The 14,932-nt window shown below is 34.5% G+C and overlaps 1 protein-coding gene across 6 annotated transcripts in view; it reads right to left on the bottom strand.

The window, feature by feature from the left end:
• Positions 1-14,932, bottom strand: part of LOC102810041 (uncharacterized) — a 102,786-nt gene that overhangs the window by 17,064 nt on the left and 70,790 nt on the right. For 5 of the 6 annotated variants that reach the window (XM_085502526.1, XM_085502529.1, XM_085502527.1 and 2 more), the window contains 11 exons: positions 13,930-13,961; positions 11,600-11,645; positions 10,802-10,935; positions 10,209-10,325; positions 9,806-9,850; positions 9,579-9,707; positions 8,943-9,010; positions 8,119-8,290; positions 7,672-7,693; positions 7,176-7,391; positions 5,582-6,634 (listed from right to left, as the gene is read on the bottom strand). In XM_085502526.1, coding sequence (XP_085358652.1) covers positions 5,582-6,634; positions 7,176-7,391; positions 7,672-7,693; positions 8,119-8,290; positions 8,943-9,010; positions 9,579-9,707; positions 9,806-9,850; positions 10,209-10,325; positions 10,802-10,935; positions 11,600-11,645; positions 13,930-13,961 — 2,034 coding nt within the window. The remainder of the gene's footprint in view (positions 1-5,581; positions 6,635-7,175; positions 7,392-7,671; positions 7,694-8,118; positions 8,291-8,942; positions 9,011-9,578; positions 9,708-9,805; positions 9,851-10,208; positions 10,326-10,801; positions 10,936-11,599; positions 11,646-13,929; positions 13,962-14,932) is intronic. The other variant, XM_085502528.1, reaches the window with a different exon arrangement.

The raw sequence follows: 14,932 nt of genomic DNA, 5'->3' as shown, positions 1-14,932 counted from the left end.
CCTAATTAAGATAGCTGAGGGTCCTGGCTAACGAAAAATTATGGTCAATGAAAATCCCTAAGGGAGGGGAGGGGGGTCTACAGTAGCCCATAGACTAAAACAAAAACAATAAATGTGTAGGTAGGCATTTTAACAATTGCACAATTAATATTGGATGAAAACGTCATTACCGATATAAATCATAATCATAATTAAAAATAAGATCACATTCAATTTAGTCAGTTTTCATAATGAAATGCATAATAACATGTACTTATAAATTTTAATAAGGTTCAACAGCCTTTTCATTTAGTGCCAGTTTATACACCATAAAACCTCTGGTTTAGGTGTCACACTCAGAGAAGAGTGAAAGGCCTTTGGTTCATAGGCATCGCGAAATGTTGGAATTGAATCCCCCCAAAAAATTCACATACTGTAACATGCATTATTTTTTTATAATCTTGTTGATAACGAAAAGTAAAGTATGTTCTAAAAGAAGTTTCGAATAAATACAAACACGAATACATTGCTTAGTGGTTAGTACCGGTAGCAAATGATCACGGTAGCACAATCTGGTCATTCTGTGTTTCGCAAGTGAATAACTTACTTGTTTTCGAAGTATTGCAATTGTTGATTACTATTCAGTAATGATTATAATAACGCACAAAAATTTAATTCGTTGAATTTTTATAAATTGGAAGTAATATTCAACTTAGTTTCATCGTAAACGAATGATTTCGGTCGAATGTAAATGCTCGAAGCGATACGATATCCGCCATGTTCTCATTTACACGTGGCTCATTTAAATATGTTAATGACGGTTCAGTGACCTCGTGGTGAACGCAACACGGTAGTAGAAAACGGCATGATTTTTTTTTAATCAAAAAATTAGTTGTTTTCAAAATATAAACTGAGCATTCAAAGAATAATTTAACATTGTTAGCAGAAATAACAGCTCATTGTCGAAACGAAGCTTACCCATTCGGGCTATGACTACGGTCAAATATAAATTAGACTCTTTTAGGCGACAGGAGTGAATGAAATATCTAAAATATTTGAAAAAAAAACTAAAAAAAAAATTCTGAAAAAACGCCGGGCGATTTCATGGTCCATTGCAGACTACTCGACCGACCGTCCATACACGTGTTGTCACTGCACATCGGCCATGTTGAATCGCACGAGATCGGCAAAATCTTCATTACTCTAACAGTTTAATACTCACAACATAAAAATACAAATATAATCATAGGCAACCTACTATTATATAATGAATAAGTTGATTGACACAGGGACATTGTTTGCTTTTTCACAAGAATATAAAGCTGGCAATCATCATAATATTCACGTCCGTACGTACGTCGCAGAATGTACACCAATCGTACCCCAAAATACATCCAATTTTGCTGAAACTGGAGAACTTACCTTTGCAAACACGTCTCTTATGCCGCCTTCTTGAAGTTCTTGAAATCAAATAAGGTTACAAGTTCTTCTAGTAACTAGTGAATGAGATCACTGAGCCGAACAAAATACATGTATAAACAGTACTATAATAAATTGCACGCAATGGAGAATTCACGTGCTGTAGCGTTACTCACAGATCTAATCTACTGTAAAATATTTTATTTCAGCTGGAATTATCATTCGCTGAAAAGTCTTTTTCTGGCTGTTTTTTGTATTGAATTTATTTTCATTGATTTTTGACAAGTTTGACTGTAAAATATAGGAAAAAGGGAATATTCGCTGGATTTTATTTTAACTGAAACATTCCTTCAGCGAAAATAGCAAAAAAATGTTGCAAGCAAAAATAAAGTATTTTACAGTAATTTATTTATTGTGAGCATGCGCAGACGTTCTGTCAATGTTGCCGGGAGGTAATTTTTGATAAAAATCGTGAAAAAGACCCACTTGGGATTTTCAGATCTGGAAAAAAAATTACGGGCATACTCGGAAGACACTTGTTCATCAACCTGCCAAGTTTCACTGATACCTGCTGTAGAATTTCTGAGAAAATGTTGGAGACGGAAAACGGACAAAACCTGAATTATAAAGTACCCTTTTCAGGCTGCGCCTGAACGGGGACTAAAAAGAGCAGTAGCCTATAAGGGGGGGAGGCAACCTTATAAAGACTACTATTATTCAAGAAAGCCCTTCATTCATATTTCTCAGTTGTGCTCTGAATATTTCTGAAAAGATTAGCAATATGTCTCAGATATTGCTCAGTGGGAAAATCCAATAATTTATGCAATACGTTTGTTATGGCATCCCAAATATTAATAACTTTAATAAATAATTTTGTAAGCTATAATTTTGTGATTTTCCACACACTGCAATATTCATTCATAGCTACTGTATATCTAAATCATGTACACACTCTCAAAGTCCAGGACATTGGATGTGTCACTTAATATTAAGAAGTATCCCATGGTTAACAACATTGCTATCGATAATGGATAATGAATTCTTAGTCATGATAGATATTGCCGAACAACTATTGAGAAGAGATCATTAATCAGAAGTATTGGGGCAGCTAATTTGCAAACTCGCTTGCGAATTGGCTAACTACTTGGGTTTTGACTAAACAGTTGGCTTTCCAATCTCACTGACGCCATCCTGTCAGGCCCACTCTGGGCGAATCTATATAACAGCAGGGAACGGTCTTCAAACTTTAGGAGCTCATCAGCCATATGGATGACGATTTTGCTTTCAAATATACCAGGGAAAGTGTTATATGTGTAATGAGGTATTCGTATACAAGGGACTGACCACACACAAAATTTTTTTTAGCGGTTGGCTAATGTTACCCCGACGGATTATTTAGATGTGAAAGTTTATCATTTTCTTCCTGATTTGTAGGAAACTGTTTATCAACTTGTCTCTTTATTTAGTTTCAAGCAGTGTTTAAGATGGCTGCCCCCATTTAGTAAATATTGACGGATTATTGGATGTCATATTATCGCTTTACACCAGCTGACTGTAGCCATTCTAAGGCTTACTGGGGAAACTACTTTACATTATCACGCCTCGTAGCAAAGCAAATCATTCAGGGGAATCTAGACATGTATCTACCAGGCTACGTAAAAACATTCTATGTCCCCTAATGCAACTTTGACTCGTCAAGTGTCAGCGCCAGCGAGATTGGAAAGCCAACTGTTTAGTCAAAACCCAAGCAGTTAGCCAATTCGCTAGCTAGTTTGCAAATTGGATGCCCCAATACTTCTGAGACTCACTGTAAGATTGTATGAAAACATCACAGTTATTTAAGAGGCCGTAACATAGCATCATACAGCACAAATATGCTTTTGTAAGCAATTATTTTCATAGTACATCTTTGATGAAAGATATATACATGTACTGGCATATTGGGTCAAACTACAGTCATTCTAACATGGTCGACTATGTACTTGTCTGCTCTCCATATATTTGTTGAGTAACAATTCCGACATGCTTTGTATAACAAGAGTGGTAGTCAACATTATTTATAGCTACTGAACCTGTCCCACTGATCATGCAATATCAATAAAAAGCAGCATATCAATAAATTCCAATATTGCCAAGAGAAATTAATCAAGGCATACTGAAAGGGCAGAGGATGTCACTCCAACACGAGTTCCATACATCTATACATGTAAAACATATTTCTTATTCCCTCAGATTTTGAGTGGTGCAGCATAAAGATTGTGGTACGGTGGTCCAGAAGAGTCCACACAAAACACAGCTGCAATGTGTAGAGATATGTGATGTTTACTTCCTGTTCACTTTTCTATTTTAATATGATAATATACGAGTTGTAGAATTAGACCAACAAACTGCTTCACACATGGTTTTTTTCTATTCTCACAGACGGACAGGAATAGAAAGTCAGTAGAAGACAAAAGATTTTTTCATTAGCATGGGGAAAATTCGGCTAGCGTGGGGGAAAACAGAGGTGTTAATCCGAAAATTCATTGTCTTTTCCTGTTTGTGATTGGTCCTGGCAATGTTTGGGAAATCGTGATGTAGCTCCGACTGTGAGAATAGATATGGTGAATATTGCACGTAATCTGCTAACACATACCATATTAGAGCACATCTCCAACAGACGCACATACACACTAAAAATAATTGTTGTTGTGTAGTTAATGATTAAAATTATTACTTATTTTGACCATAGACACACACCTGAAATTTATTCAAGCTTATACACTACTACCGTACTCGACCGTGTCAGCGCCCAAGGGCCTCAACTCAGAAAAATCATGATTTTGTAGGGGTGGGCGCTTACCCGAGCACCCCCTTCGAAAAAGAGTGCAAATGAAAATTTTGATTTATCAAGTGACAGATTACGTCTTTGAGGGAAAATCAAATTACTAAATTAGTTGCGTTGTCATTGATTTTCACAATGAAGAAACAGAAATGATCACAAAAAATACGCACATTTTATTACAATATTAATTACGTACCACCATAATTTACGGAATTAAAAACATTTGAGTCTGTTGGAACACAGTCGAAGTCAAAATTGTCATATTATTTCCACTGACGAAGTTATTGGATCGTATGCAAACTCTCGATGAAAATCACTTTCTGCCATGATGCAATTGCAGATTTGACCTACAGCAGCGTCCTTTGACCTAATGGGTCAAGTTGGTTATTAACTAATCAGAATGCTGTGTTGTACTGACACAATTCTTCGGAAATTCTCGAAGACTTTTCGGTAACGCAATGCAGAAGTTGGAATTGATTTCAGCAAATAAACGACATGGTTTTTCCAAAAAACTAGTAACTAGCCATTTTTGAGAGGTAAACCGAATATGGTATGAAATATTTATCGCATTTTACTTGTATTAACAGGTCATTGTCAAAGCATAGTTTATGCACGGTTACCGTGTTCTACGCATTCACAACATGTTCACAGCGATTGATATCCACGCTGTATCATATAAAAACGATTACCAAGATTCGTTACACAAGACCAAGTTTTAAATTAGTTGCATTTTGAAGGGGTGGGCGCTTTGCCGAATGTGACCCCAAATATAAAAATTGCGCAAAAGTGGGGGGTGGGCGCTTGCCCGGGCATGTCCGCTTACGCGGTTGAGTACGGTAATAGAGCAAATATTATGGTTGCAGACAATCTTGAAATGCATGTTTTGGCCATTCAAGTACTCTATACATATATATCTTATTTGTTCCATTAGTAGCGCATGTGCTTATGTGAATGACATAGGGGTGCACATGTTTTAAAAAAGTTTTATTTTAATGATCAAGCAGACAAATTTGTATGTGTTTCCCCAGTAGAGCAAATATAGTATATACTATTAACATAACAAATCCCCTCTGATTTTTTTTTATAAATATTGTTTTTATTTTCAAAATTTAAACTGAAATGAGGTTTCCATTGGCCAATGGAATAACATCAAACATTTTCAAATGACGTCTATGTGTACTGTGCATATTAATTGGTAAGTTGGATTCCATTGCCATTGAAATTTATAACTATTTATAAAAAAAAAAAAAAAAAAAAAAAAGAGAATTGGTTTGTTGTGTCAATAGCATTTAAGTGACCAGATCTAAGCTACGAAATTAAAAAAAACCTGTGTATAGAGGGTTAAAAAGTAATGCTCACCTGATCCCTGCCAAGAATCTGCACCATTTGCAGCATCTGTAATATTATTAAGTGCTCCATCAGTAGAATGATTACCCGGCTTATCCGCACTAGACATGGCACCTGGAAATCCTGATGAAGGTATATTCCACACCGGATTGGTACTCTTTGGATTAGCACCCGTGGGAAAACTATTCCCACTTCCTGTAGAGAAAGACAATCCCTGCCCTTCTGAGCTCAGCCCCCATCCAGAAGTGGGTAGAGTAGACTGGGAGGCAGGATTGGTAGGCGGCCCAGAATTTTGCATTGCAGCTTGAGTAAATGTGAGGTTTGGTCCATTGCCAGTACTGGTTGTGGCTTGTGCCATGTTTCCACTCTGCATTCCATTAAGGTTTGCATTTTGTGAGTTTTGCTGAGGTCCTCGTCCACCTCCGCCAACTACAGATGTCCATGTTGGGTTGCTCCCTAAAGAGTTTGATTGGGTGGTATTATTTCCACCAATGTCATTAGATGGAAATCCACGCAGACTGGACACATTAGATGTAGTTGCCAAGGTACCAATCGCACCCCAGCCAGAGTTAATACTCATATTGTTCAGTTCACCAGCACCTTCGTGACTCTGTTTATTCACAGGCGAGATAACAGAGCCAGAGTTCAAGCTTGACGATAAACTATCGTTTGTAGCACCCCAAGTAGAAGATCCACTTGACGACTTTGTACTCCAATCAGGAAAATTCATGGCATTTGCACTTGTGGAAGAATTGGCACTTCCTGATCCTTTATTCTGAGCTTCGCCCGTAGAATGACCAATATGGTTCATCTGGCCAGGCACATTGGACATAGAATTCATTTTAAAATCAAAATTTGGATTAGAGGCAGCATTATCTGTATTGTTCCCAGATTTGATGGATTCATCATCATTGTCTACCATCATTGCAGCTGACTCTAAACCCTTTCCTCCGATTGCTGGCCAGGCATCCTGGTCCTTTCCGTCCACAACAACATGATTCCAGCCACTACTTGGCTCATTCCAGACAGAGAAATCACTGCTGGCTTCAATCTCCATTTTATCCTCTGTAAACACACAGAAACTATATCATTAGAGCAGACACTGATGCAAATGTATCCTGTATATAATTAATAAATAGTCGTACATGTATCATCATAAAAACCAGGCGACGCTGGGTAAAAGTTAATTCCATAATTGATATAACATTGAAGAAATACATGTTAAATTCCTGTGGAAATGACAATGTTGTTATAAAATAACAAGTAATGTTCACAGCTTTATACAAAATGTGGTTGCATTCTTCTCCTTCAATCCTTCTCCTAAAGCTGCATTGAGGGTCTTAGGACTATTATGTAAATATTTTCTCTGATCCAAAAGCCTGTTCAAATTTCTATATTATTTGAAAATGACTTCCTTACACTGTGGTTTTCAATGCATAGGTGATGTCACTGTAATAACATAACCTATATTTTATATTTGCATATAGATCTGGTAATTATAAACAGGGAAGTAGATGGTTGGTATTACAAAGACAAATCCATGCAAATACCCATTAATGTACTGTTACTCATATGATACCCCATATCTATATCTATACATGCTTACCCATTTTTTTACCGTTTGGTAGTTGTGTTTGTACTGTTTTAGGTTGCTGCTCCTTTTTTAGTTGATTCTTTTGTTGTTGCTGTTGGAATCTAGGTGGTACTTCACGAGGATAACGCGATTGTTGTTGCTGCTGTTGTTGTTGCTGCTGCTGCTGTTGTAACTGTGTGTTCTGTTGTTGCTGTCTCTTTGCAGCCTGTACTTTGGCTTGTTCTGCTTCTAAAAGTGACATAATATCAAATTAATAATCATGGAGACGTTTGCTAAAAATGTTCCAACGTTATTCCAACATACTTATTCATCAACATAATAATATTAGAAGAATGCAATAACGCATTTTCAGCAGTGACTGCAGTTTATTTTTTTAAATATACAAAATAGGATTTTGGATTTCTTGATTATTGATACATCTAAAGCGCATGCATTTACATTAACCAAATGAGATTTGGCAAGCATCTGCATAAAGTGTAGGCTAACTATTAATTTATGATTTACATACCTTTGGCTTTTTGTTCAGCAAACTGGTGGGAGAAAAAATAATAAACACTGAAATTGACAATTAGTTTCAGACAAAATACTAAATATTTTTTATACCATAGCATTAACCCTAATTAATTAATCAGAAACTAAACCATTCACAAGAACGATGATGATCTTTGTCTTTTACATAAAAAAATCAGCTGCTATCAATACAAATACTACTGCTAGTTAATGGGATACTTCAAAAGCATCATAAATCATTGTGATATCACAAAATTTCCATGTAATAACTTCTTTATCAATACAATTTTTATTATGCAATCAGATGTGAGAGGTTCAACGATTTTGCAGAAGAAGATGATGATGCTGTGTACACATAAAACTGGACCAGCAATGGTAGGGAGGGTTCCTGTCAAGGTGGTTTCATAAATTGGTGCAGATATCAACTCTGTAGTTACACACCCACCTTCTTAGCTTCTGCTTCCTTCTTCTTCAACTTCTCTTTTTCTTTCTTCTTTAATTCTTGTTGCTTTTTACGTTCAGCTTCTTCATCCATACCAAGCTGACGCTCGTTTTCGCGTTCGAGGACTTCTCTCCTCTTTTTTTCTTCTGCTTCTCTGATAGCCTTTTCTATTTCTCTGTGAGGGAATAAATAAAATAAAATAACAAATTTAGACTAAATTTACAGAGATGATAAAAATCAAACCAACGGTTTCTGGCTTTAAGAAGCTATTTTGTCCTCTGCGGAACTCCGGGAGGACTGTGCTATATTGCAAATATATTCAAGAATATTCATGAGCTGAAAGATTAATGCGATACCTCATTTTCGCAAGCAGGCTATACGAATTGAGAAACATTGTTTTACTCCAAAAGAACGTAAATTGCTGTAAAATGAAACAACTAAACATCACTAAAAAATTCCTGAACGCTCGTACATGTGAACATTGTAGAAAAGTTTCAGCATGACCGATTTCTTGGAGTAGTGTAAATAAAGTGTTTGTTTATTCATCAAAGTGCTGATTTCAAAACATTAGGGGTTGTAATATTTGCAGTGTTACGTTTCTTTGTTCAAGATGGTCACTATTTGGCAATTTGTAATCATGTACTAACTTCAATGATAAAGATGCATATTCTAGCTGAAGACGCACATTTGAAACTAGTGACTCAGTAAATGGGAAGGAGATTTTAGACTAGTTTCTCAGGGATTAACATTAATTTTGTTTTAGATGAGATAATATAATTTTGAAGCATGCAGCAGCCAGTGCTAGAAAATAATCAACTAATATCCACCTTTCTTTTCGTATTTTATCTTCTTCAACCTGCTTCTTCTTCTCTTCCTCTAGCCTCTTAATTTCAGCCTAGAAATAGACAATACATCATTTTTTTGGCATGACGTTGTTCTATTTGAAGACAGAAATTGCAGACGGGATTGAATACTTACTAAACACTATACTTCAGTGATACAGTTATTTTATCTCTCAACATTATATATTACTACCCGAATATGGTAGACTATTTACTCAAACCAAAATAGAACAAGCATTCTCTATGCTGGCTGTGATAGTTATCACATACAGCTGAACAAATAATTCACTCTCCAAAATAACCTTCAAGACACCACCCAGTGACAAAATGCAGCAGAAACGTCAAGGTGTGAACAACATTAGAAAATATTTGAATTTATTCATGAAGTATTATTAATTAATCTTGCATGGAATATCTGTTTCAGTATATTAATAACCATATTTTTCTCCAAATGGAAATTAATTCTGATATATTTTTCTATGTGAATAACATTACATTATTTATATTATATGTATATTAACATTGTAAACTTATCGGATGATCATTTTTGTAATGACAACAGATACTTTGTTGCCATAATCTTAAGCAACTGAGAAAAGTGAAACACTGATTTCTACTCACCTGTTTTCTTTTTTCAAGTTTCTCTTGATCAACTTTAGCTTTTTCGTTTAAATCATGTGCAATCTCTTGCATCTCCTTCTCACGCCGACGTTGTTCGGCTTTCAGCTGCTTTTTTGATTTCTGCTTTGGCTGAAACAAGATTTGAAGATAAGAAGTAAGAGGTTTACAAAATCTAGTGTTGTTGAATCAACATACTATCCTAAGAAATGTTATTAAACTGATGATACCTTACAGACAGGCACAGATTGCTGTTTGGATTTCTTTCCAGATTGCTGAAAATGAGAGAAAAAGAAGAAGATTCAGTTAAATCAGTCTAAACTATATAGACCACCATCAAGCTATCTCTGTATAAAGCGCAAACCAGCCAAAAGTGAACCCAGCGTAAACTGGAAACCAATCAACACCAGACATTTTCAGCCATTTTGGTATTCAAAACGGTTGTATCTACTCAATGTAACTAACTATGAGGGAAACAAGCATAATTAGGAATTGATATAATCTCATTTGAAGACAAAAATAAAAATGACACAGCAGTTTAGAAAACATTGAACTAAAGCACTTGGTATGCATAATACAAGATATGGCATGCAATACAAGTGGGAATACAACTTCAAAATTAATTGGCATTACCTTTTTTGCCTTGTCTAGTTTTCTAGTTTCTCTCTCTTGAATTAAACTTTCTTTCAATTTTGCCAGTTTATCGTCAGTAAATGCGTCTGATACTGGCTTTCCTTTTCCCCTTCGATTCTATAATAAAAATAACACATGTAAATGTACTGTAAAAACATGCAAGCTGCAAAACGAGTCTTAAGTGCAGAGAATGATATCCTGGCATTATCCCTAATACATGTACAAGACAATATCCCCATGTGCGACCATCAGAAGGTCACAATTCACCTTTCCACAGCATTCCACAGAAGATTCTGACCAATAGCATGACAGCATCTCACCTCAGAACTCTGACAAGCAACATGTTCTTATCAGCCGCTGATGCATATTCAGTCAGAAAATGTACTTTCAATATGTAACATGTACCTCTTTGATTAAATACATTGTATATGTGAAAATTGTATGTCATCAATACATGTCATTTGGAATGTCAAAAAATATTTATATAGAACAGAAAACAGCGTGAAGACAGCCAAACATTGTTGAACTAGCAGTGGTATTATAATGTCTGATTGTGGAGAGGTGAATGCCTATTCTAACAAATTTAGACTTGCCTTAATTATTTGAACAAAGGAGTCAAATTCTTTTTCTCCAGCGTCCTCCTCCTCTTCATCATCGATGTACATGGACATTTCTTCATAAGAAGAATGTTTTTGGCCGGCAGCAAAGAACAGGAATACTCCGATATCTACGGGATAAAGAAAATAAATACATTGCAGAAAGTAGAACAATTTCTTGAAATGCTAGCCTAATTTCAAATAAAATCAAATATAATTTAAGATATCTATAAGAAATCCTAGAGACTGATTAACAGACAACTCAACTTTTACCCATGAGGATCTATTAATTTATTATGCATACCTCTGATTTTCATCTTAGTTCTGATTACAATCCAGTATGTACAATTGTACTTTATCCATTTTTGTAGACATGCACATGTAAGTCATAAAATTTGTTCGACTCTCGAAACACTTCAACACATTGCCAAATTTACAGAGCTGATACAGTAGAACAAGCCTGTATGAACTGACTCTTTCACAAGTCTATACATACTTCAAAACTAAGCAAATACAGTAAGCAGGTAGTGTGCAGCCATTATGTCTCATTGGAATGCGTTCAAGAATAACACAGTTAGAGACGTGAAAGTATTCCTCTCAGTCTCTAGTGTGAATAACTAAATAACCCTTATATGTAACGAAAGATCAATCCCAACACACCACTATACACCATGGAAGTGAATAATCCCACTATTACTCACAGGTATACATACCACAACACATGACGGAACATTGTTGCCAAGTCAAAATATCTGGAATATTTATAGTTACTTATATAAAACAACATGTCCTTACCTGGTTTCTTGCATAATAGCACATTTTCAAATAGCCTTGAAAATAACTGCGAGACATGAAAAAAAAAACAATATTGTATTAATTAACTACTGGGAAAAAAAGAACTTGATGACTAAACTTAAAGAAAGTCACAATCATGTGTTGTTCGGGAATCCATCAGATGAATAGGAATTCCCACTAACAAGGAGGAACTTCAGATATTACATACACCCCAAAATTTTCAGCTACTGCTTTATGTACCAAGCAGTGAAGAGAGAGAATGATGCAATTGTTTTGAGTATTAAACTGTCACCAGATATTTCCTCACTAATCACTCAAATACATCTAATACATTCAACTTTAACCCCAATGTCGTTAGTAACATTGGAAAACACAAAAAAATACTTTTAAATTGTTACAACATTAAATTAACAAGTATACAAAATACAGGTAAACATGGTACAGTGAAAACGTGTACCGGGTAGTGAGTATTATGCAAACCATTGATTGGACAACCACCACTGTTCTCATTAAAATTTCATTCCCACTTCGCAATTACTAGTACGTGAAAAAAACACTCAAACAATAAATATTTTCAAATGATGAAGTTGTATATTTTAAAAGTCGATATTTTGCTATCATTTTCTTTTCTATTTCATTTTGAGAGTATTGGAGTGTCTTATGTTGCAAATTTTGATATCTCTTGATATATAAGTGATCTTACATTTTAGATGTCAGTGTTAATTTTTGGCAGATTTACATGTTTCTACAAAGTTCCAACAAAACATTGACTGCCACATGCATGAAATTTTCGCTAAACCTGCTGAGGCTAGATTGTATCTTGGTAATCATATAAATTTGTATTTCATCCGAAAAAAAACAAAAACACTATTTATTATTTATTTAATCACTATTAATTCATGCACTTGAAAAATAAAACAATTTTTTTCTACCTAGTTTAACACAGTATTTACGAAAACAGACTTCTAAGGTAAAAAACAAAACCCAACTTAGTTTAGAATATCCTTTTTCATGAATATCTCAGCAATTGTTGGTGTAGAGGGTACAATAAGTGGGAATACAACTTTAACCTCAATAATACTAATAGAATAATGAAAATGTTTATGCCGTCACCAAAGCTTTAAATATGAAAAGTTCTTTGCATGGGAATTTTATTTGGTCACAGGAAGGCCCTATGGACTCATTTTTTTCACCACCATTTCTCTATTGATTGTTTCTGTTGTCTGCCAGCTTACTGACAGAAAATGGTAGAATTAGAGGGCTGTGTGTTTGTGTTTGGGCTTTAAGACAAACACAGCCCAGTCATCTCATGTCATACCTCATTCGAAAGCTGATAAAATATTCACAAGAACATTTATGCTACTAATTACTCAACTACTCCTTCAACAATGACATTTGGGTTAAAGGTTTAATATTTAACTCTGGAACAGGTAAAGGTTTGTTCTAAATGAAAATGCATTGTATACAAATATAAAACATGTTTTAAACTGTAATATATGCTATAAATAGTTGATGAGTAATGTCAAAAAAAAGAGATAAAAACAGCATTTGTTGATACTTTGACATTTTAAGATTTGGTGTTAAATCTTTTAATGTTAAATTCAAGGTAGTATTTGTGAATACGAAGAGTATGTTGAATGTCATTTGAAAGTTTAATACATCTACAACATATGAAGTACCGAGAGAATTTATCAACAGTTGACCATTACGGGTGAAGAAACATAAAATTTGGTGAAAACAAAAAATGCTTAAAAATATGAATTTTCATTTGAATTAAGAAAAAAAAAACTGTTGCTGCGAAATAAAATTGTTTTGTGGTATCCTGTAAACAATATATCTTGTCAGAAGGAAGCAAAATGGGTTAAAAATAATGATTTTTGTATTTTATGAGTTTTGGAAAATGTATAAACTATGTATAAAACGGTATAAACTATGTCTGAATTTGGTAAAATAGTCAATCAATAAAAACAAACCAGTCGATTGCTAGGTGGGGTCTGTAAAGCTCATTCCCGTTTCATTTGCAATGTCATTACGAAATAATCCCATCACAAAACAAAACAAGAAAGAAAAAAAATAAATCTGATGTGGCGGACCATCTTACGGTAAAAATTTGCTGCAAAAATGGCACTAAAGCAGTCACAAATGTATTTTTAATCACAATATTTGAAAAGGTCACAACAATAATCTTTTCAGACCAGTATACCATGAAATGGTGGTGTCCACGAGTGAAACCGGTTTATCTCGGTGCTGAAAAGGTTAAAATAGGTTGACTAACACATGCCACAAATATGTAAGAGATAATATTATTAAAAAAAAAAACATGTACACACCTGATTACTATCTAAGTCTTTATATTCATCGTCTGTAAACAAACAAACAAAAAAAATGCCATTTAAATCGCCATTGCATCAGTAACACAATATTCAACACATCTCAATGAATTATTACCATTACAGATTGTTCGCACTCCAGATGGTTTAGATGACAAATAAAGAATATAAAATGTTATAGAAAACACAGATTGAATAATACTTAATACACGACACAGTAGGCAATTCCAAGAATTATTACAAAAAACACATGCTTATTATAATATCTTTAGATTAACCTCTAAACAGAAGAGTTTTTCGAATAAATTTGCTGCAATGAGAGACACAATAAATCACAATTGTCTGGTGCAGACATGTTACTGCCCTACTTTATAAGAGTCGCAATGCAGATATATTCACTGTTATATGAACACTAACAGGTGTGAAAAGCAGTACATCTCAACCCAAGATTATGTGTCATATATTGCTTGATCATAAATATTGCATCACAACTTTTACTGCCCACACAATCTTAACATAAATATACCTAGTTTTCTTAATACTGTATTACTGATGTCACCTTAAAGCAGGTGATAGTGATACAACACTACTTTTATTCTCAATATTTCAATGACAATACATTATATGCAACTGTAATGTAGCATGAATTTGTTACAAAGCATACATTAACATACTAACATATTTTCTGGACCAAGATTTAGGTTTAACTAAGCTAATTTGGACAAATGAGAACAAAGGGAAAAATTGATAATAGGCAGGATAAAATAGTAGCAATGTTAAACCAAATTTGTTCTATTACGGTAGTAGTGTATGCTTTTGCGTAAATTACAATTACGTAAATTTGTTCAAATAAGTATTATTAATGATTTGGTATACTACAAATAATATTTTGTGTTCACATGCTCTTTTATTGGAGATCTGTGCACTGCTAGTAGAGCAAATACAGTAGTTTGTGATTTTTTTACTACTAGTGGTAGTTTTGAATGATTGATTTTCACATCAC

Source organism: Saccoglossus kowalevskii, chromosome 8, assembly GCF_978046115.1.
Source record: "Saccoglossus kowalevskii chromosome 8, keSacKowa6.1, whole genome shotgun sequence".
Classification (NCBI taxonomy): domain Eukaryota; kingdom Metazoa; phylum Hemichordata; class Enteropneusta; family Harrimaniidae; genus Saccoglossus; species Saccoglossus kowalevskii.
The sequence above is the reverse complement of the archived record's forward strand: the minus strand, read 5'-3'. Positions and strand labels throughout refer to the sequence as shown.